The 21386-nt window shown below is 38.1% G+C and overlaps 1 protein-coding gene across 1 annotated transcript in view; it reads left to right on the forward strand.

The window, feature by feature from the left end:
• LOC308271527 (putative ribosome-binding factor A, mitochondrial) overlaps positions 1 to 7908 on the forward strand; it is a gene marked incomplete at both ends in the record, with an annotated part of 50449 nt that extends 42541 nt beyond the window's left edge. The window contains 2 exon segments of the mRNA XM_080707906.1: positions 7086 to 7427; positions 7430 to 7908. Coding sequence (XP_080564032.1) covers positions 7086 to 7427; positions 7430 to 7908 — 821 coding nt within the window.
• Between the last annotated feature and the right edge of the window lie 13478 nt (positions 7909 to 21386).

Raw genomic sequence — 21386 nt, forward strand, 5'->3', positions numbered from 1 at the left:
TTTCTTTTCTAGGATCTGGATTTAAAGAAGACTTAACACACACTACCATGAGCACTTCTGTGCTTCTCTGCCTCTGCCAGGGAATGGGGAATTGCTTGAGTCAGAATCTGTAGTTTCTTTTCTTTAAAGACAAAGCCAATGCATGCATGGGAATGTGTCACTAAACAAATGCCACAGACCCTGGAAATTCAGAGAAGGGAAAGTGATCAAGAAAGGGCTCGTGGAACAGATCGCTTCTGCGAATAGACTACAAAACGGATAGACTCTAACTGGGTGATGGGAAGGTGGGAGAATTTTTTATGCAAAGAAAAATGGTCTGACACAAAGTTCAGGGACAAGACTTTGGGGCATGCTCAATGAAAAATGGGTCCTCCAGTAAGAGAGAAGGGCACTGACAGCGTGCAGAGAAAATGAGAGGGAGGTGGCCTGGGCAGGATTCTGAAGACCTGGCTTTAATTTAATTTGGCATGAAACAATTATTGAAGGTTGTCAAGGTGGGGAAATTAGAGTTAGACCTAGCTTTAGGAGGATTGTTCTGACTGGAGAGAGAGACTGTTAGAAGGAAAGAGGTGACAGAGGAACATGTGACAATAGGAAGAAGCTAGACTGAGGTTTTAATGAGGTGTGAATCTGGGTGGTGAATTTAAAACACAATAGGCAGAATAAGGAGGAAGATGGTGGCGGCCACAGCCACCGAAAAGGACATGCATTCCTCAGAAAAGCCCTGGACATCAGATTTTGGTTTAATATCTGATTGGGACAACTTACGGAGACATTTCCAGCCATGATTTCCTATCAAGAATACAGGAGAGAGAGTGAATAATGGCAGAATTAGAAGCAAGATGACAAGGAGGCACCCATCACGCAAGAAAAGTGACTTTTGGAAGAACCTAACAGAAGATGAGAGAAAAGACCACTTCAGCCGCGCATGCTGGGGAGCTCTTAAAAACATACCTTGTAAGAAAAATGATTTGGGTGTGGTGGAAGGAGCTGAGCAGTGCCGGGCAGGAAGCTGAGCTGTGAGTCCCAGGGAGCTCAGCATGCCTGCTCAGAACAGCAGATCCTGCTCTATGCAGTGAGACTATGGGCCTCCACTCGTGGAGGAGACATAAAATTCATTGCTGCTGAGTGCTAGATCTCACAACCTCTTTAAAAACCACATACTGTCTTCTCTCTCTCTCTCTCTCTCTCTCTCTCTCTCTCTCTCTCTCTCTCTCTCTCTCTCTCTCTTTTGTGGTACTAGGGTTCCTGGAAGCCCTTCTACCTCCGGGCTACACTCCCAGATCTATTTTTTTATATTTTTATTTGGAAACAGGGTCTCTTAAGCCAGCACGGCTGGCTTTGAACCTGTACAATCCTCCTGTCTCCACCTCCCAAGTGCGGGAATTACAAGCGTGCACCACTGCACATGGCCTGTCTTCTCTTTTTAAAAAAATATTGGAGAGGGACTAAGATGGCAGCGGCAGCAGCCAGGATTCAGGAGATGCAGACAAATCCTAACCAATCCACCTTGAATGTTTGGAAAAAAAATCTCTGTGAAGGGGAACTGCTCCTGCTGCACATGCTTAAGAATTCTGGACATCGTACTATGTAAGGAAGTAGCTCAGAAGAGAACCAGGAGGAAGACAGTGGCAGCAAGGGTGGCAGAGACCAGTATTTGGGAGAGGCAGAGATGCAAACCAATCGGCAGCAGTGGCGGCAGCAGCAGAGGCTAGTATTCGGGAGAGGCAGAGATCTGACCCAATCCATCTTGATCTTTTGAAGAAATCGCCCAAAGGTAGAATGCTACTGCCACACATGCTCAGGAATTCTGGAAAACATGTTGTGTGGGGAAAATGTTTGGGAGAGAATTGAGATGGTGGCAGCAGCAGCAATGGCGGTGGCCAGTATTCAGGAGAGGCAGAGATCTGATTCAATCCACCTTGATCTTTTGAAGAAATTGCCCTAAAGGTAAAATGCTACTGCCGCACATGCTCAGGAATTTGGGACAACATGCTTTGTGAATAAGGTGCTTGGAAGAGAACTGAAATGGCTGTGACAGCAGCAGCAGTGGTCAGTATTTGGTAGAGGCAGAGATCCAATCCAACCCTCCTTAAAATTTTAAAGAAATGTCCTCAAAGGTAGATTGCTACTGCCGCACATGCTTGGGAGTTATGGAAATCATACTGTGGGGAAAAGGTGTTCTGGAGAGAACAGAGATGGCAGTGGTGACAGTGGCAGTGGTGGTGACCAGTATTTGGAGGGGCAGACAGATCCAGTCCAAACCACCTTGAACTTTTGAGGAAATCTCCCCAAAAGATGACTGCACCTGTCACACAAGCTTGGAAATTCTGGACAACATGCTAATTGGTAAAAGGGTTTGGGGGTATCAGAGGGAGCCCTGCATAGCCGGGATGGGCCACCATGTTGCGTGTTCTGGGAGACATCAGCCCTCATGGCCACTGCGCTCCTCTGTGTAGAGCGGGAGACCAGGGTGCACATGGAGCAGCAGAGCCTGCTCTCTGAAGTAGAGCTGTGGACCTCTGCCTTTAAAGGGAAGACAAAATTCATTGCCACTAGGTATTTGGAGTCCCAACTTTTGCAAAAGACATGTACTGCTTTCTCATATTAAAAAAAAAAAAAGGAAGAACGCCAGGCGTGGTGGTGCACCCTTGTAATCCCCGTGCTTGGGAGGTGGAGACAGGAGGATCACACAGGTTCGAGTCCTCGCTGGGTTAAGAGACACTGTTTCCAAATAAAACTATATAAAAAAAAATAGCTGCTGAGGGGTTAGGCCAGTGTTGGGGCCGGCAAGGCCAGGATCGGAGCCCATCATGAGGAAAGGCCAGTGCTGGAGCCAGTGAGGCTGGGATCAGAATCTTCTTGGTGGCCAGGCCAGTGACAGGGCCTTCAAGAGTAGGTTCGGAACTTACAATGTGGCATACACAGAGAAATATCACAGAAAATAAAAAATCAGATGGTTTCCCTAATAAGCACAAACTAGGAAGAAATGGGTAATAGGAGGAAATCTAGTTGAAGAAAGGGTCCTATGGAGGAGCAATTAAGGTGACCAATCAGAGGGGATAGGATGAGGGAAGATGGAATCTCTTTAAAGCACATGATGTACGTAAACAAATATATCAAAGTTAATCACTAAATCAAGCATGGGATCGAGGGGGGGGAGGAAATGGGATGGGGATTGGATAAAGGCCAATTGGATGATGTGTGCTTGTGTATCCTCACAAGTCTTATGTTCCATTGTGTTTCACTACAATGCACCAATAAAAATATATTAAATAAAAAAATAAAACAAAATAGGCAGCTAGAATTGAGATGAGATGAGATGAGCTATAGATACATTGATCTGAGATATAATGACTGCATTTTTCTCCTTCAAATTAAATAAATATTAAGCCAATAGATCAAAAGCAACAGAAACAACTAAACTATATGGATCCTTGGCCTTCATATTTTTTCTTCTTCTTTCTTTTCCTTCCTCTTCTTTATCTTTCCCCTTTTCCCTTTTTTTCCTTTCTATTTTCTTATTCTTTCTCTTTCCCTCCACGCCTTTCTCCCTTTCTTCTTTTCTATTTTAATCCAAATTTAGTTCTCTATCAGCTTTTAGCTTTTTATAATTGTAAGAAAATTCTCTATTACAAGTGATAGTAATAGCCAGTATCATTGTTTACTTCCAATATTTCTGCCAAAAAACATATAAAAGTCAGATGACATAAGTAGTAATTCTCCTGCAGCATACCATATAATTACAAACTCTCCCTGGCTTGACTTGATAATCAGCCCGCTTTTCAAAGCAAATTTGCATGTTTTGTTTAAATCTTTAGTCAGAAAATCACCTCTGAGTAACAAAGTCCCAAACAAGATGTGTTGTATCTCATTTTTTATCATAAAGACATCTTTAGCTTAGAGAAAATCATTGTGGATAGGCTGCCATTTATAATACTTTCTATTACCAACAGTTATTTTCATTTATCCAGTTAAGGGTTGTAGACAGAAGACAAGAAGTTCATGGATGCTTTTATGATATCATAGACCTAAGGTGTGTATAATATGGAGTTTTAGAGGTAGAGTTACATATTTACTAAAGAGATTTTAAAATCTAAAGCCTTTATACAAGGTATAAAACTCTGGATAAGCATAGATCTAGATCTTGTTGATATTGGGTGGTAGTGTAACTTATCTGTTTATCTTTAATTCTTTTACACAATAGTGTAAACTAACGGGAATCATGATGGACCACCTCATGCTCTAAGCTCTCTAGTCATCACCTTCTCTAAATTTTTCATGGAGCTTACCCTCATTCTACATCAGTGATTACACAACTGTTCGTTATCCTATATACTATTCTATACCGAAATTATTTCCTTACCTGTCTTTTTTTTCTCAAAATCACAACCACTGCCTTTCATTTTCTTAGAACCTAGAACATAGTAGGTCATCTCTTTCTCTTGGTGTTCATTAAAATGTGTTTATATAACACAACCACTTTTGAAGCTCATTTACCCATAACTTCTAGGGAAAAAATATTAGCCATTTCATTATGAAACCACAAGTGCTCATTAGCAGACTGAAGGCCACTTAAACTCCAACAAACCATGTGAAGTGTGGCAATAAACAGACATTATCTTCTTAATGCATGGCTTACATGTAAAATTTTTGAGGTTAACACTAAACTTCTTTTATTGCTTATAGATCAAGTGTCAATGGGAAAAATGTGCCAATATGTTAATAACACAACTAAAAGCATAGTTTGCTCTGAGTTGCTACAACAAGCTATTTCTAGATAAACTCAAGTTTCTGTCCAATATCAGCATACTGAAACACAGGTTCTAGTGTGAGGCCAATCCCATTGGCTATCCTTTTAATCAGACTAGATTTTGATAGAAGGAGTGCTTTTTAATTAGCAGTTCAAAAACATATCTCTTCTCAACAGGCATGTTGACTATAAAGCCGAAGAAGAGACCCAAGGAATCAATGGGACACTTAATTCAGTAAATGCACACCTGAGAAAAAGATGAGTAGCCATAAGATCAAGTGCATAAATGTGTTCTGAGGTTTGCAGCAGGTGACAGAGTAGACCATTTTCCCCCTACAATTTAAACTGGCATGGTAACCAATCATCTTATTCTGAAGACAACCTTGTCATTCATTTGCGAACATTCAATGGAAGGCTGGAAAGAGGAACAGATCCTTTTGCGTCCAGCTTCTATATAACAATTCATTTGTGTAAGATACACTCATTCACTCAAGGCTGGTCTCCAAATCACTATCCTTAATTATAATTGTTAGCCGCAGTGATGGTTGATCTGTGAATGGTTTTGAGTTGCTGCCAATGATAATATATCTCCAGGAGGGAGGAAAAAAGAATAAGCTTATGGGAAGAGAAGCTCTTTTCCCATAAATGATGAATCAATCCATTATATTTGTGATAATCAATGCCCCGATTCCTCTTCATGTCAAGGTAGGGAGAGGGAAAACCTTAGTGCAGTGGCCAATCATTATTAATTCATTCAATGTAGTAATATTAATCATGAAGAGCTAATGCGATATTAATGACTATCATGTGGCCTTCAACAAGGATTTTAGTCTAGAAAAGAAGCATGGTATAGGTTTTATTGTCTAACTCAGTTACCTAGCTAAAGCCTTTTAAAATATTTCAAGGAAGGACAGGAACATTTTACATGCTTTACTAATGAGTACAGAACCAAGTCGGTTGTACTGAGGTCTCAACTGTAAGCTTTCTGGTGGCCTCCAGGGTTGTCTCAGACTTAGTCAATGCTTCTGATGGTGAGATGCTCTTCCAGGAAGTGGGTCTTGCTGAAGCTGCTAGGGCAGCAGTAGTAGCAGAGGTGGGCTTTTAAGAATAGAATCTAGTCTGTAACAGTGCTTGTCATGTCTTGAAGGAAATTTGGGGGAGAGGAGCCAGTGGAGTAATAAATCCTGACTTCTGCCCAATCTAGTCAAATGTATAATGGGGAATCATTTTTGAAGACATTGAAGCAAAAATATATTAATGCTTCAATAGTAAAAAAAAAATAGTGGTCAATGTTGGTTCTTGCTGTCTTAACCCTAACTTAGCCCAATGTCTGGAAGCATAATACAGCAACTGGGTGATCCAGTAACCTCTTGGACTACAGAAGCCAAGGAGCCCATTTGATCTCTTGAGAGTTTCTCTTTTTTTTCTCTTCCCGAGACCTCTACCCTAGTATCTTATCATCTTTTATGCAGCTTCTGTAGTAAATTACAAATGAGTCTTCCAGGCTCTCTTCCCTCTATTGTGTCAAATAATAGAGGTTTAGTCAAATAATAGCCCTCCTTAAGAGTCTTCAATGGCCCTTTCTTCTATATAGGATTAAGTCTGAAATCCTCAAACTGGTGCCTTTTCTAATATATCCCCTAGACAGTACCATGCTAACTGTATGCCATCAGAAACCCACTTCCACACAGAGGGGACAGTACTGAAGCAGGATTTGTAAAGAGGCGTGGTTATATGAAGATTTTATGCAGGTCACCTCTTTTCACCCTCATAAGAAATCCATGAGGAGGCTGTGATTACCTCATGTCAAAAACAAAATGACAGAAACAATCAAGCTTGGTCAATGCTATTCCATTCTTGGGGGCAGCATGGCAGTCTACTTCATGGCCTGTCCTTGGCAATGCCGATGGGAGTTCCTCAAAAGTTCTGTTTCTCCACACTGCTCTTTCAAGGGACAGTTCTTGAAACACTCCCATCCCTCAATCCTGTGCCACTTGATAACCTTTCTATTTTGGCACCCCGAATTGAAATAATTTAAACTATAAAATCTACTCCACCTTTTCTCTCTTCCTGCTTCTCATATCAATCTGCTCTGACTGCTTATTCTCTCTGATTACATTGCAATCACCAACTGTGCAGCTCCAGTGACAAAAGGAACGTCTTAGCTGTATTTGTAATCTCATTACTTTCTATGTCTGGCACATAGTAGATGTTCCAAATGGAATTTGTTAGGAAATGATTGAATTAATACAGAATAAAGGCATCAGGTATATACTTTCCCATTATGTTTCTTTAAGTTTATAATCAAATAATTCCAGTCTCCATTTGAAAGCCTCAAGGAGAACCAGAAAGGGAGACCAGGTGCTCCTGCGGGCCCTGAACGGCCTCCTCTACAAAGCGCTGACGGATATGCTGTGCACCCCAGAAGTCAGCCAGGAAATCTACGACCTGAATGTGGCGCTCTCCCAGGTCTCCCTGACTTCAGACTTCCCAGCCTGGCGCATGTACTGGAAGACTGGCCTGTCGGCTGAGCAGAACGCACATGCAGAGGCTACCCTGTGGAAAAGCGCTGCGCACATGAGACATATTTTGATGTCCCAGCAGATCCTGAGGAATATGCCACCAATAGTGTTTATTCGACATAGAAAAAACGCAGCTCTGGCTGAGTTGAGTGGCTGCTGGCAATTGCTGACTTTGGACCTGCGGATGAAGGCGACGGCTTGGCCCAGGATGCTCTGAGGGACCCTCACGCCCTGTTAGCGCATGACTCCACTGGACCTGAAACACACTTGAGTGTGTGTGGGATCGACCACGAGGCACTCAGCCAGCAAATGATGGAGTACAAACGGAGGAAGGAGGAAGGGTCTGGACTTGTGAGCTTGGCGCCTCTGGGGCCCTTGCACGTGGCAGAGCTAAGGTCGCTGGTGAGGAAGAGAAAGAGGGCCGCACACCAGGAGGACCAGGACATCTCTCCCCGGAGCTTCCTGCGAGGCGAGGAGAGTGAGGAGGAGGACAGCTCCCTGGGAGCAGAACAGGAGTCGGGGGCAGAGCCCGGGAATGGTGGCAGAACAGGGCTGGGCCAGGGTGGGGCTGCTTCAGCAGGTGCTGGTCAGCTCTTGGGCTGGTCTGTTCTCCTGCTGTCCAACACTAGTTAGCCTTTCCATGTATAAAAACATGGTTTTCTCCATACACACACAAAAAAACACTTTGGTTTTTTTCTGACACTCTGTGTAATAAGACAACAACAAAAAATGGTCATCTTCTCAGTAAGACCCTCACAGACATTAAGACTATCTTTTGGCTGGGCATGGTGATGCACACTTGTAATCCCAGCATTTGGGAAGCTGAGACAGGAGGATCGTGGTTCGCGGACAGCCTCAGCTAATTAGGCCCTTTGCAACTTAGTGAGACCCTGTTTCAAAATAAAGAATAATAGCGCCGGGTGTGGTGGTACACACTTGTGGTCCCTGCACTTGGGAGGCTGAGGCAGGAGGATCACACAGGTTCGAAACCAGCCTCAGCTACTTAGTGAGGCTCTCAGCAACTTAGTGAGACCCTGTTTCCAAATAAAGTATAAAATAGGTCTGGGAGTATAGCCCGGAGGTAGAAAGCCTCTGGGTTCCACCCCCAGTACCACCAAAAAAAAAAAAAAAAAAAAAAAAAAATAGGGCTGGGGTGTAGCTCAGAGGTAGAATGCCCCTGCATTCCATCCCCAGTACCTCCAATAAATTAATGAATAAATAAATAAGACTATCTTCTGAAAAAAAAATAAAAGAAAAATAACAAGACAGGGAATAAAAGTGTAACCATGTTTTAATTCTTCTTAATTAAGAAAACAAACCTTTGAATCTTCTTAATTAAGAAAACAAACCTTTGATTCTTCTTAAAAATGAAAACAAAAAAGAAGTAAATATCTTTAAAATTTCCTTGCTATAACTGTATATACTTGTTAAGATACCACCTAGTATATCATTTTGTGAGTAGAATGGCAGTAAAGTATGATAGTTTAAGCGTGAATTCAGGGACTAGATTGCTGAGACAGGAGGATCTCACAGGTTCAAAGCCAGCCTCAGCTACTTAGTGAGGCTCTCAGCAACTTAGTGAGACCCTGTTTCCAAATAAAATATAAAAAAGGTCTGGGAGTATAGCCCAGAGGTAGAAAGCCTCTGGGTTCCACCAAAAAAAAAAAAAAAATTCCCCCAGTACTGGAGATTGTACCCAGGTCCTTATACATGCTAGGCAGGTGCTCTACCACTGAGCTACATCCCCAGACTTTTTTAAAAACATTATTTTGAGGCAGGGTCTTTGTTCCTTAGGCTACCCTTGTACTTTTGATGGCTCAGCTTCCAAGTAGTTGAGATTACAGGTGTGTACCTCCACCACACCTGGCTCAAAGTTTTTTACATTTATTCTATTATTTCTAAATACTATTCCCAAATTTGCAAATGAATTTTGTATAACATGCCTAAATATTTGCTGACCTCAAAACTCACGTGTTTCCGGGTGTGGTGGCGCATGCTTGTAACCTCTGCACTTGGGAAGCGGAGACAGGAGGATCACGCTGGTTCAAAGCCAAACTCCCTGGCTTAAGAGACCCTGTTTCCAAATAAAAATATATAAAATAGGTCTGGGAGTGTAACCCAGAGGGGGAAGAGTTTCCAGGAACCCCAGTACCAACACACACACACACACACACACACACACACACACACACACACACACACAAACTTCACATGTTAAAAACAAAAGTTATCATGTATTAAATTTGTTCCTTTCTTTTCCCATGGCCCTCATAAAAAGTCAGTTAATTCCTAAGAATCTCCACTTACCTCTGTGCTACTCTAAACCTAATTACTATAACTGAATAGACTAAAGAGCACACAAGTTTTCTCAAATTAGGTATACTTTAAATTGCATGAAAATAAGAAGATAATGTCATCAACATTTGTAGGGTGCCCTTTAAGCAGTGCTTAGTGGAAAATATACAGAACATATTGCCTATAATCAAGTGGAAAAAAACTTTCAAATTGCTGCATTATTATATGATTATTATTATATATTAATATATATTAATATATTATATATAATATATTACATATAATATATTATATATTATATATTTTATATAATTAACTTATTTATATTTGTGAAGCTATAGATGGAACCCAGGGCCTTAAGCATACTGAACACCACTGAACTACACCACAGCCCACCTCCATCTCTCCCTCCAGAGATCCAGAGGGATGCTCTATTGTAAGTTAACTGCACAGCATATCTGGAGACTACTCAGAGCAGCCACAGGGACTCCCCTGTCAAGCAATAGACTTACAAGGTCTGAGACTTTGTGGTCCACCCCTAAGGAGGTCTGGCTGGAGGATGCTGCCAACACAGAAGAGGCACTAGAGAGGCTCATAGTGTCCAGGGCACAGCACCCACACAGGGTCTCTAGAGATCACCTCATTATTACACTGGATGCCCACCACCAGTGCAGGCATAGAGAATGGTACAGGCCCAGGATGTGTGGAAAGCACAGAGCCCCATCCTAACACAAGGTCCATTCCCAATTACACCTGCCACCTACACAGACAGAGGCATAGGGAGAGGCTCTGTGAAGAGCTCAGAGACCCAAGTGTGCAGCAGGAGAAGCACCATCAGTGCTCACTGACAGAGACATAAGCTCCGGGTCCTGATCATTGCAAGAGACACCAAAGTGAGGCTGCAAACAGACATCACTACCATGGGTTACTGAGCAAATGAGAACACTTAGGATATACTCAAGAACCTACTATAGTGAGTAAATATTAAATGCTCAAAATATCTACACAAGCCCAGGAGGACTGCAGAGGCCAAGTCTGCTTTGTACTTGTATATTTGGAGGGTTGTTTTTTGTTGTTGTTGTTGTTTAGTTAATTGTTTTGCTATTTTTTGTTTTTGTTGCTTTTTCCCCATTCCTTTTATAAGCATTCTACCTCTTTTCTATCTACTCTCTTCCCTCAAACCTTTATTTTTCTGTGTCATATTAAATTTATTTTATATCACTATATCTAAATGCTCTACTTTGACTACTAGAATCCTCCTCTATATTCACTATCTCTGATCTATACCATATATCATCTTACTACACTTAAACTTTCATTCTAATCAACCATATCCTCTACCCTATTCCTGCACCCATCACTGACTCCTCCTACCTCATGTAACCTTTACCATTGAATACAACACAATTTCCCATTGTAAGTACCAGCTGACACCTCTGAATTCCTATTGCTGAAATTGGACCAAAGAGGTGAACTGCTGGAAAGGCCTGCCAGACACTGAAGATAAACTAATCATAGCTGTCAAAAGAAAAAAAACCAATAGTCCAAACATTGAGGTTCAAAAATGCATAGATCACAAACTGTTCTGCTCACACGTCTGTGTCAAGTTCCTGTAAAGAAAGTGATAGATGAAACATCAGACCTTAACACCTGAAATCCATCAATATCACCACTGCATTGGGCAGAAGGAACAGCAGAGTAACCTCAATCCAGTATTGATGCTCTATAGGTAGAAAAACAGTGGGGTGATAGAAGACAGTCTCCAAGGTTAGTATCAAAGGGCTATAAATATACAAGAGAGAACAAAAAATAATTATACAGTAGAGGCTATTCAACTATAAGGCAAACCTGGTGATAAATATCTACCTCCATATTAAGATATTACTAAGAAAGAGAAATAGACATAAGAAACCTATAGACAGAGAAAAACTACCATAAGCAACAAAAATATAAACTTAAGAAGCCAGAAATCATGTGAAGAAAGAATAGCAAGGAAGCAATGAACTTCCATAACCCCACAATGACAGAACCTTCCAAAACAGAATTGTAGAGATTCCTAGAAAAACAATTCAGAACTTTAATAGTAGAAATAATATAGGACTTCATATAAGAATTCAGAGATAGCATGAAAGAAATGAAGAAACAAATAAAGAATCAGACACTCTGAATAGGAATCAAAAAGAAGTCTTAAAGGAAGAAAAGGATGCAATCATTGAAGTGAAATCATCAGTACAAACTATAAAAAGTAGGCTTGACCAAATGGAAAACTTCAAGTCTAAGCTTATCAGAAGAGAAAATCAGTTTTTTACTGAAAAAAGGAAAAAACAGAAAAAGGCATGAAGACCCTGTTTTTGTAAATGGTAGATCAATACATGGGATTGCATTAAACTGAAGAGCTTCTGTACAGCAAAGAAGACTATCAAGAACCTCAATAGAAATCCGACAGAATGGGAGAAAAAATTTGCTATTTGTCCGATGCAGGACTAATATCTAGAATATACAGAGAACTTAAGAAACTCATCACTAAGAAAACAAATAATCAAAAAATAGGCAACTAAACTAAATAGACACTTCACAAAAGAAGATATTTAAATGGCTAATAAATGTATGAAAAAATGTTCAACATCATTAGCAATCAGAAATGCAAACCAAAACTACCCTGAGATTTCACCTAACTCCATTTAGAATGACAATCATTGAAAACACAAATAACAACAAATGCTGGTGAGAATGTGGAGAAGTAGAAACTCTAATACATTGTTGGTGGGATTGCAAATTAATGCAACCACTTTGGAAAACAGTATGGAGGATCCTCAGAAGAATGGGAATGAACCTACTACATGACCCAGCAGTACTACTTCTGGGTAACTACCCAAAAGAATGGAAACCAAACTACCAAACTAATGCACTAGTATCTGTTTATAGCCACACAATTCACAGTTGCCAAGCTATGAAACAAGCCAAGATATTTATCAACAGATGAATGGATTACAAAACTATGGGATATGTACACAATGGAATTTTATTCACCTATAAAGAACAGAATTACATCATTTGCAGAGAAATGGATGGAACTGAAGAACATTGTGTGAAGTGAGATTAATCAGTCACAAAAAGTAAAAAATTGGATGCTCTCCCTACTATAAGGATGGTAGGGAAAATGAGTCATAGGAGAAACTCTAGACAGAGAAGGAGAAGAGAAACTATAGAAGAGCAAATAAAGTGATGTAACTGATGTTATGGGAGGTGTGAATAGCGTGAATGGGTAAATTCTCTAATGTACATGATATACACTCACAGACATAACAAAATCAATCATTAAGCCAAACATTAGAAAGAGGGATGGGGGAGGGAATGAGTGGGAATTGGAGAAGTGCTAAATGAGTCATGTGTGCATATATGTATCTTGTACCCCATTAATATGTATGGCTACAATGCACCAATAAAATAAGTAAATAAGATATAAAATAATATAAATTTCAAATACATATTCCAAATACAATTTTAGCAATTTGAATTTAATAATATATAAAGAGGATAATTTGCAAAACCAAGTAAGATTTATTTCAGGAATGCAAGGGATACACAACAATCCTTCATTCTAATTTTCCATATTAACAAATGATACTGTTCCATCTGGACTGCTATAACAATATAAGTTCTGACAGGAAATGGAACTCAGGGTACTGGCATATTCTTTTTTCTTCTTCTTTTTTTTTAATTGATGCATCATAGTCATACATCTTAATGGGATAAAATACGTGTGGACACATTACCCAATTAACCCTTACCTATTCCCCACTCCATTCCATCCCCATCCCTCCTTCCCATGCTTGGCTTAGTGATTGACTTTAGTATGTTTCTTTAAGTACATCATGTGCTTTAGAGAGTTTCCCTCTTCTATCCTCCCATCCCCTCAGTTAGGTCACCTTATTTGCTCCTCTATAAGATCTCCTTCTTCATCTAGAGTTCCTCCTGTTACCCATTTCTCCCTAGCTTTCACATATTAGGGAAAGCATCCAATTTTTTAGTGTTTAATACTAACTAATCTCACTTAGCATAATGTCCTCCAGTTATATCCATTTCCCTGAAAATTATGTAATTGTGTTTTTCTTTATGGCTGAGCAAATTATATTGTGTACATATCCCATAATTTTGTAACCCATTCATCTGTTGATGGACATCTTGGCTGTGTTCATAGTTTGTCAATAGTAAAATGTGCAGCTATGAACATAGATATGCATGCATTAATTTGGTAGTTTGGTTTCCTTTCTTTTGGGTAGATACCCAGAAGTGGTATTGGTGGATCAAATGGTAAGTGCATTCCCATTCTTCTGAGGATCCTCCATACAGTTTTCCAAAGTGGCTTCACTAATTTGCAATCCTACCAATAATGTTTTAGAGTTCCCACTTCTCATCCTTGCCAGCATTTGTTGTTGTTTGTGCTTTGAATGATTGCCATTCTATTTATAGTTAGGTGAAATCGCAGGGTAGTTTTGTTTAGCATCTCTCTGATTGCTAATGATTTTGAGCATTCTTTCATGCACTTATTGGCCATTTGAATTTTTTCTTTTGTGAAGTGTCTATTTAGTTCACTTGCCCATTTTTTTGATTGGGTTCTTTGTTTTCTTAGTGCTGAGTTTCTTGAGTTCTCTGTATATTCTGGATATTATTCCTCTATTGGAAAAGTAGGTGGCAAAAATCTTCTCCCATTCTATTGGCTCTCTATTGAGGTTTTTGACAATTTTCTTTGCTGTACAAAAACTCTTTAGTTTCATGCAATCTCATGCATTGATTTGCATAGGCTTATAGAACTCGTCAACAAATTCAGCAAAGTGTGTGGATACAAAATCAATCTTAAAAAATTAGAAGTTTTTTTGTACACCAACCATGAATCCACTGAAAAAGAAATTCAGAAAACATTTCCACTCAGGATTTCCCACAAAAATGTAAAATACTTAGGAATAAACTCAACCAAGAAGGTAAGAGACCTCTGCAAAGAAAATTATAAAACATTGAAAAAAGAAATAAAAGAAGATCTTAGAAGATGAAAAGACCATCCATGTTCAATGACAGGCATTATAAATATCATCAAAATAGCCATACTTCCAAAAGTGATCTAGAGATTCAATACAATGCCCATTAAATTACCAAAATCATTCCTCACAGACATAGAAAATCAGGCCTTAAATTCATTTGGAAGTACAAAAAACCCAGAATAGCCAAAGTATTTCTCAGCAACAAAAATCATGCAGGAGGAATCATAATACCTGACTTTAAACTATACTACAAAGTCATTGTAATAAAAACAGCATGGTACTGGCACAAAAAAAGACACATAGACCAATGAAACAGAACAAGACCCAGAAACAAGTACACACACTTTCAGCCAATTGATTTTTGACAAAGGGCCCAAAAACATACACTGGAAAAAAAGATAGCCTGTTCAACAAATGGTGTAGGCAAAACTGGTTAACCATATGCAGCAAAATGAAAATTAATCCCACTTTCTCACCCTGCAAGAGTCAATTCAAGATGGATCAAAGATTTGAAAATTAGACCAGAGACTTTGAGGCTCCTGGAAGAGGGCATAGGTTCAATACTGCAACACATAGGCACAGATAAAAACTTTCTCAACAAGACCCTGAAGGCAAAAGAAGATAAAATACTGCCATATTCAATATCTGATGAAGTCCTGCTTTATGACTCACAAATGTCTTCTTCTTATGGAGTCCTCACATGGTAAAAGGAACTGGCTAGTGCTCCAGCATATCTTTTATAAAGGAACTAATCCCATTTTAATCAGTTCTCAAAGGCCTCTCCTCCTAACATTTTTACACAAGCAGTTAAGATTTCAACATAGGAGAAATGTTTGGAGAGACACAAACATTCAGACAGTAATGCAGACTAAAAGTGAAAACTCAGATGAATATCATTAGAATAAAAAAAATAACTAGAAAAAGTCCACACTTATCCATTATAAAAACTTTCAGAGAGCTAGAAATAGAAGGGATCTTCCTGAATCTACATTTATAAAATACTTATAACTAACACCACTTGTAATGGTGAGAAGCTATATAATTTCCTCATAAGACTAGATAAAGAAATGTTTACCACACTTATTAAACATGTACTTGAGATTCTGGCCAGTACAATAAGGCAAGAAAAAGAAAAAATTGCATTTAGATTGGAAAGAGAAGTAAAACTATATAGACAAAATGACTATCTACATAGAATATTAAATGAAATCTAGAAAAGCTCTGAGAACTAAAAATGAGATTATCAAAGTTAGTTTTTGTGAATTAGTGTACAGAAACTAGTTGTATTTTTATGTATTAGAAAAACTGTATCTTATGTATTACAATTGCATATGTAAAAATTTAAATTATCATTTATAATAACACAAAATATAAAATATTTAAGAATAAATTTGACAAAAGATGTACATGATTTATTAGTGCAAGGAAGAAAATTAAAGATGATCTAGATAATTAGAGAAATATGCCTTATTCATGATTCAGCACTGCTAACATGTCATATTTTCCTAAATCAGCCCATAAGCTACTCATTTTATAAGTATATACATATGTCTGAATTTATCAAATTATACATGTAAATGATATTTCTTTTCATATTAATTATACTTTAATAAAACTATTTTTAAATCAAACAAGTGAAACCTTCACAATAGTGTCTCATGGCATTTTTTAAATTTATTTTCAACAAGTCATTGTTATTCCAATGTATCAAAAATATGACTTCAACATATCAACAATATTTAAAAGATATCAGTTATTTTCTTTCTTGTTAAAAGCTTTAAGAATCCTGATTTTTACACTTGAATCACATCTCAAGCTGGCTGTGGTGATACAGACTTGTAATCCCAGTACTTGGGATTCTGAGACAGGAGGATGACCGGTTTAAGACCAGCTTCAACAATTTAGCAATGCCCTCAGCAACTTAGTGAGATCCTGCTTCAAAATAAAAAATAAAATTGGGCTGGGGATATACCTCAGAGATAGAATCCCCCTGGGCTCAATCTCTAGCAACACACACATACACACACACACACACACACACACACACACACACACACAAATCTCACTTTAGGAAAAACACATTTCAAATATTCAGTTAAACATTGTTTCTGTTTGTGGTTAGTATTTTGGACAGGTAGGGGCTTAAATTCAAATCAAATATTATTGGCAAAAATGTCTTGTGGGTGATACTGTGCACTTCCCATTATACTAGATCAAAAGCCTCTAAATATCTGTCTTTTAGCTTTCATAAACTTTAAAGCTTAAAGGGTTACTAGAAAATTATGGATCTTAAGGTTTTTCTACCAGTTAAACCACTTCAGGAAAATCACTTCAATTCTTTGAGTGTTGGTTTTCCCGTATGTATGTAGAACAGGAGCAACACAATCTGGCTGAAATGGTTGTTGTTAGTAATAATTATGTTTTTTCCTGACATGTCTAGGTTAGCACTTTCATCAGATATCTAAAAACATTAAATGCCAAGGTAAGCAGCGATCAGCTATTACCTTAGAGATTAGTCACTATTTGAAAGAGCCTAGGTCAGCCAGGCGTGGTGGCTCACACTTGTAATCCCCGCGCTTGGGAGGCTGAGACAGGAGGATCACACAGGTTCGAAGCCAGCCTCAGCTACTTAGTGAGGCTCTCAGCAACTTAGTGAGTCCTGGTTTCCAAATAAAATATACAATAGGTCTGGGAGTATAGCCCAGAGGTAGAAAAGACCCTGGGTTCAAGCCCAGTACCACCAAAAAAGATTTAAAAAATAAATAAAAATAAATAAATATATACACACATAAATAAATAAAATAGCCTAGGTCAATAAAAAAACTATTTTCTTTAGTTTATGTCATTAATTTATAGAACCTTATGCTATATAATTTAAAAACCTATGGATGTTCATAGCGGGTACCACAATTTACTGTCATTTCCTTAATAATTGTACATCACTTCTGTTTGCAAAAAAGTTGTTTATAAAGTCACAGTCTTAATATATTAAGAATCATCTTTATTGCCATTGACTTTTCAAACACTGATTCATTTTAACCTAAAGCAAATATTGATAAATCATGTGTACCACTTGAAGTGTTCAGTGTTCTTTCCTCTAAAGTAAATATTGCAAACTTCTTTTTATCTGTGAATTTACTAGTGCATACTACTAGTTTCATGACCACTGGCAAATCAATAACATTGAAAGGTCTACATTTCTTAGTTTTTATAAAGTAAGGCTTAGATCACATGATTTGCAAGATCTATTTAAAAATTGTTTTTTCAAACAGTTAGTATTATTTGAATTCTTTTGAAGTGCCATGAATTAAATAGTCTTGAATATTTCAAAACATTTTGTTGAATATTTAAAATAATTATATATTATTGTTAAAACACATCTATATTTTATAATGCATGCTATTTTAAACTTACAAGTTTTTTTTTTATAATCTTGACCATCAAAGAATTCAGAGTTCTTTAAATTGGAGGAAGCTTATTAGATCCACTGACACAAACTACATAACATTTAAAAGAAGTCATTGATTTTAAATATCAGCGAAGGGCTAAAATGGGTTAGATTTAATTATACTAATTATTATTTTAATGCTTTTATTTTATAAATTTCCAGAAAAGTTGGATTTTTATGATTTGGTATACCTGAAATATTTATTTAAGACTATTTAGTTTAATTTTCGCTGGGAGTGGTGGCGCAAGCTTGTCATCCCCGCGCTTGGGAGGTGGAGACAGGAGAATCGCGCAGGTTCAAAGCCAGCCTCCCTGGCTTAAGAGACCCTGTTTCCAAATAAAAAAAAAATATAAAATAGGTCTGGGAGTGTAACCCAGAGGTAGAAGGGTTTCCAGGAACCCCAGTACCACCAAATAAATAAATAAAATAAAAGAATATTTAGTTTAATTCTCTTTCAGAAGGTGACAAGTTAAAAATATTCCCCTATAATAGCTGGGCTTCTCAACAATCATATTTTATTTGGGGTTACAAAACAAGAGGAAATATAATGTAGGTAACTAAGGTTGATCTTGTGTATTTGCACTTGGTATTTGTGGGTGGGTATTATTGCTAAGACTTAAAATGAATAGAAGGGAGACATTGCACTGTCTTTATAACTTGATTTAAAATTTTTATCTTTAAGAAACAAAAAGTAATATTCTTTGTTAACTTGCTTAATTCAGGTTTGTGTGTATGTTTGTAAATCGACACAAATATGCTTTCCTGAATATGGAACTGTAGAATTCACAACCAAAATTTAACTTAATAGTATCTTTAATCTTTTAAAAACAAGATCAAGGATAATGAGTTCATTTAAATAAATAAAAATATTCACACCATTAGTATGTATATGTAGACATATACATGGAGAAAGGAGAGATACACACCAATGTGTGTGTGTGTGTGTGTGTGTGTGTGTGTGTGTGTGTGTGTATATATATATATATATATATATGTTATTTTTAAAGAAACTTGTCAAAAATTACAATAGAAGTTGAAGAGAGCACTCAAAACATCCACAAAACTCTAGAGAATACCCAGAATAATTTTTTAGAAATGGAAAAATAATTATAAAACATATTGTGCTAATAAATCAGAAAAGGCGTTTGAAATAATCTCATAAAATGTTATAGCTTAAATAATGCCCTTCATCAGTATTCTTTGTTTAACATTTTATGTTTATTGATAAATGAAGATGCATTTAAATAATTCAAAGAAAACATTAGCTGCAAGCAAGGAATTAATAATTGATAGGACTGGAAGGACTCTTTTCACTTGGGAAATAGATAATATTAGCTTAATGTGGAGCTGTAGGAACAGAGGAAATGTAATGGATCTGCTTGCTTTAAACTGATGATAGTTATTGTGGTCTAAAAGTTGCTACAAAGGCAAGAGCAGGACAGCTCAGCAAGCACAATAGATCTCACTCACAGGAGCTGACAGTGCAAATCGTAGTCCGATGGACCAGATTTATACGTGGAAGGAGGTCTAATGATCGTGACAGATACTAAGGAGATGAAGAAAAAAATAAATGCAATTTAACCCTAATTGGAAAATGGAAAGAAACCCCTTTGAACATATCAAGATGATAAAAATAAAGAGATTTTACTTTTCTCCTTCCATGTGCTGGAGGCCAGGGGCCAGCGTGAACATGGCCAACTTGCTTTGACAAGAAACACTCATCATGAGGTTTTAGATTCTCTGCTGCAGGTGCGGCGTCAGTATGTTTGGGGAGCAGTGGAGATTGAGCATCACCATATACCCCCACATGTTAGCTATTTTCATTTTACCTGTATTTGTCCTCTAAATGTTAGAGAAAATTGAGTGATCCACACCTGGGAGTTTGAGCCATTATTTTTTTTCTGCCTTTTTTTTGCCTCCTCCTTCACTCCCACTCCCCAGGCAAGAGAGACTCCCTGAGCATGCCCAGGGAACATTCAGGTTAGTCTTAGGTAAATATATCTTTGCCATTGGGAAGGACTCTTTAATTTCTAATCTGGAATAATGCAAATATATGTCTTTAATAGTTACTATAGTTATTTTAATGCAATTCAGTCAATAAGAACCTCTAAATATAAAAGGCCACTTCATAAACTTCTTTTATTTTTTATCCAGTACTGGGGATGGAACCCAGAGGCATCCTACCTCCGAGCTACACCCCCTGCCCTATTTTCATTTTTTATTTTAAAACAGGGTCTCACTGAGTTGCAAAGGGCCTAAGTAGTTGAGGCTGGCTGTGAACCCGGATTCTCCTGTCTCAACCTCCCAAATGCTGGGATGACAAGCGCGTGCCACCACGCCCAGCTTCAGAAACTCTTACATCTGTTACTTTTCCTTAGAAACACTAATGTCCTAACATGTGAATTTGGAATTCATTTTGGAGAACTTATTTCTTGCTAAAATTTTACTTAAATAAATGTAAATCCCATAAAAGTACTAGGATAGAATGCTAAAGAGGCTTAAAAACCCAAAGCTTCCAAGATGAATGACACTTGCAAACCCTGTGTGAGCCATAAGACCTGAACTAACATCTGCAAGATTCCCCCTTCTTGTGTTTTCTACTTCGGACACCTGGCTAGTTCCTGACCAAGTTTGTGTGCCACTTACTATACATGGTATGCTAAGCACTTTTATAAGTCACTTTTCACTCTTATCTGGGATAAGTCCATTCTTCTTTTGATTTATATGTTTTTTAACTTTGTAAATGCTATTCTGAGTTTAACTCTCTACTAGTTTCGAAATCTACCGTTGATCTCCTGAGCAGTCATTATTTCAAGCATTAAAAGCAATTATAAGAGTCATTTTATTTTTATTGCTATATAAAATGTATAGTGTCCATAGTCTCTGTGCTCAAAGAAGCAACGTTTTAAATAATAAAGATGCTAAATGATGTCAAATCAAAAGTTGAATCCTTCAGGCTCTTAAACTAGTTTTAAGTGTATTATAAAGAACAAAATCAAATGCCCAATTTGTACTGCTTAATAATATCTTTGATTTTACAGCCTAGGTAAATATCTGAGCCTGTATTAGTAAGGGAGAGGAGTGTATCTTTTTCAACAGGAAGCAGACATAGGTGACGGTTTGAAACTCTGGGCTCAGATCCGCTGCCGGGGACCAGGAGTGACAGCCCTGTCATTAGGGTAGGATGGGAGTAAAAACGAGAACAAACACACCAGCAAGATCAAGAGAAGGGAGAAAGTGGAGGAAAGTCATAGGCCAGAGAGGGCCAGAGGGATGGGCAGACTCTGCAGGAGAAACTTAGTCATGCACAGTGCAGGACCCAGGCGCAA

This window comes from Muscardinus avellanarius (assembly GCF_963383645.1).
Source record: "Muscardinus avellanarius genome assembly, chromosome: 12".
Lineage (NCBI taxonomy): Eukaryota > Metazoa > Chordata > Mammalia > Rodentia > Gliridae > Muscardinus > Muscardinus avellanarius.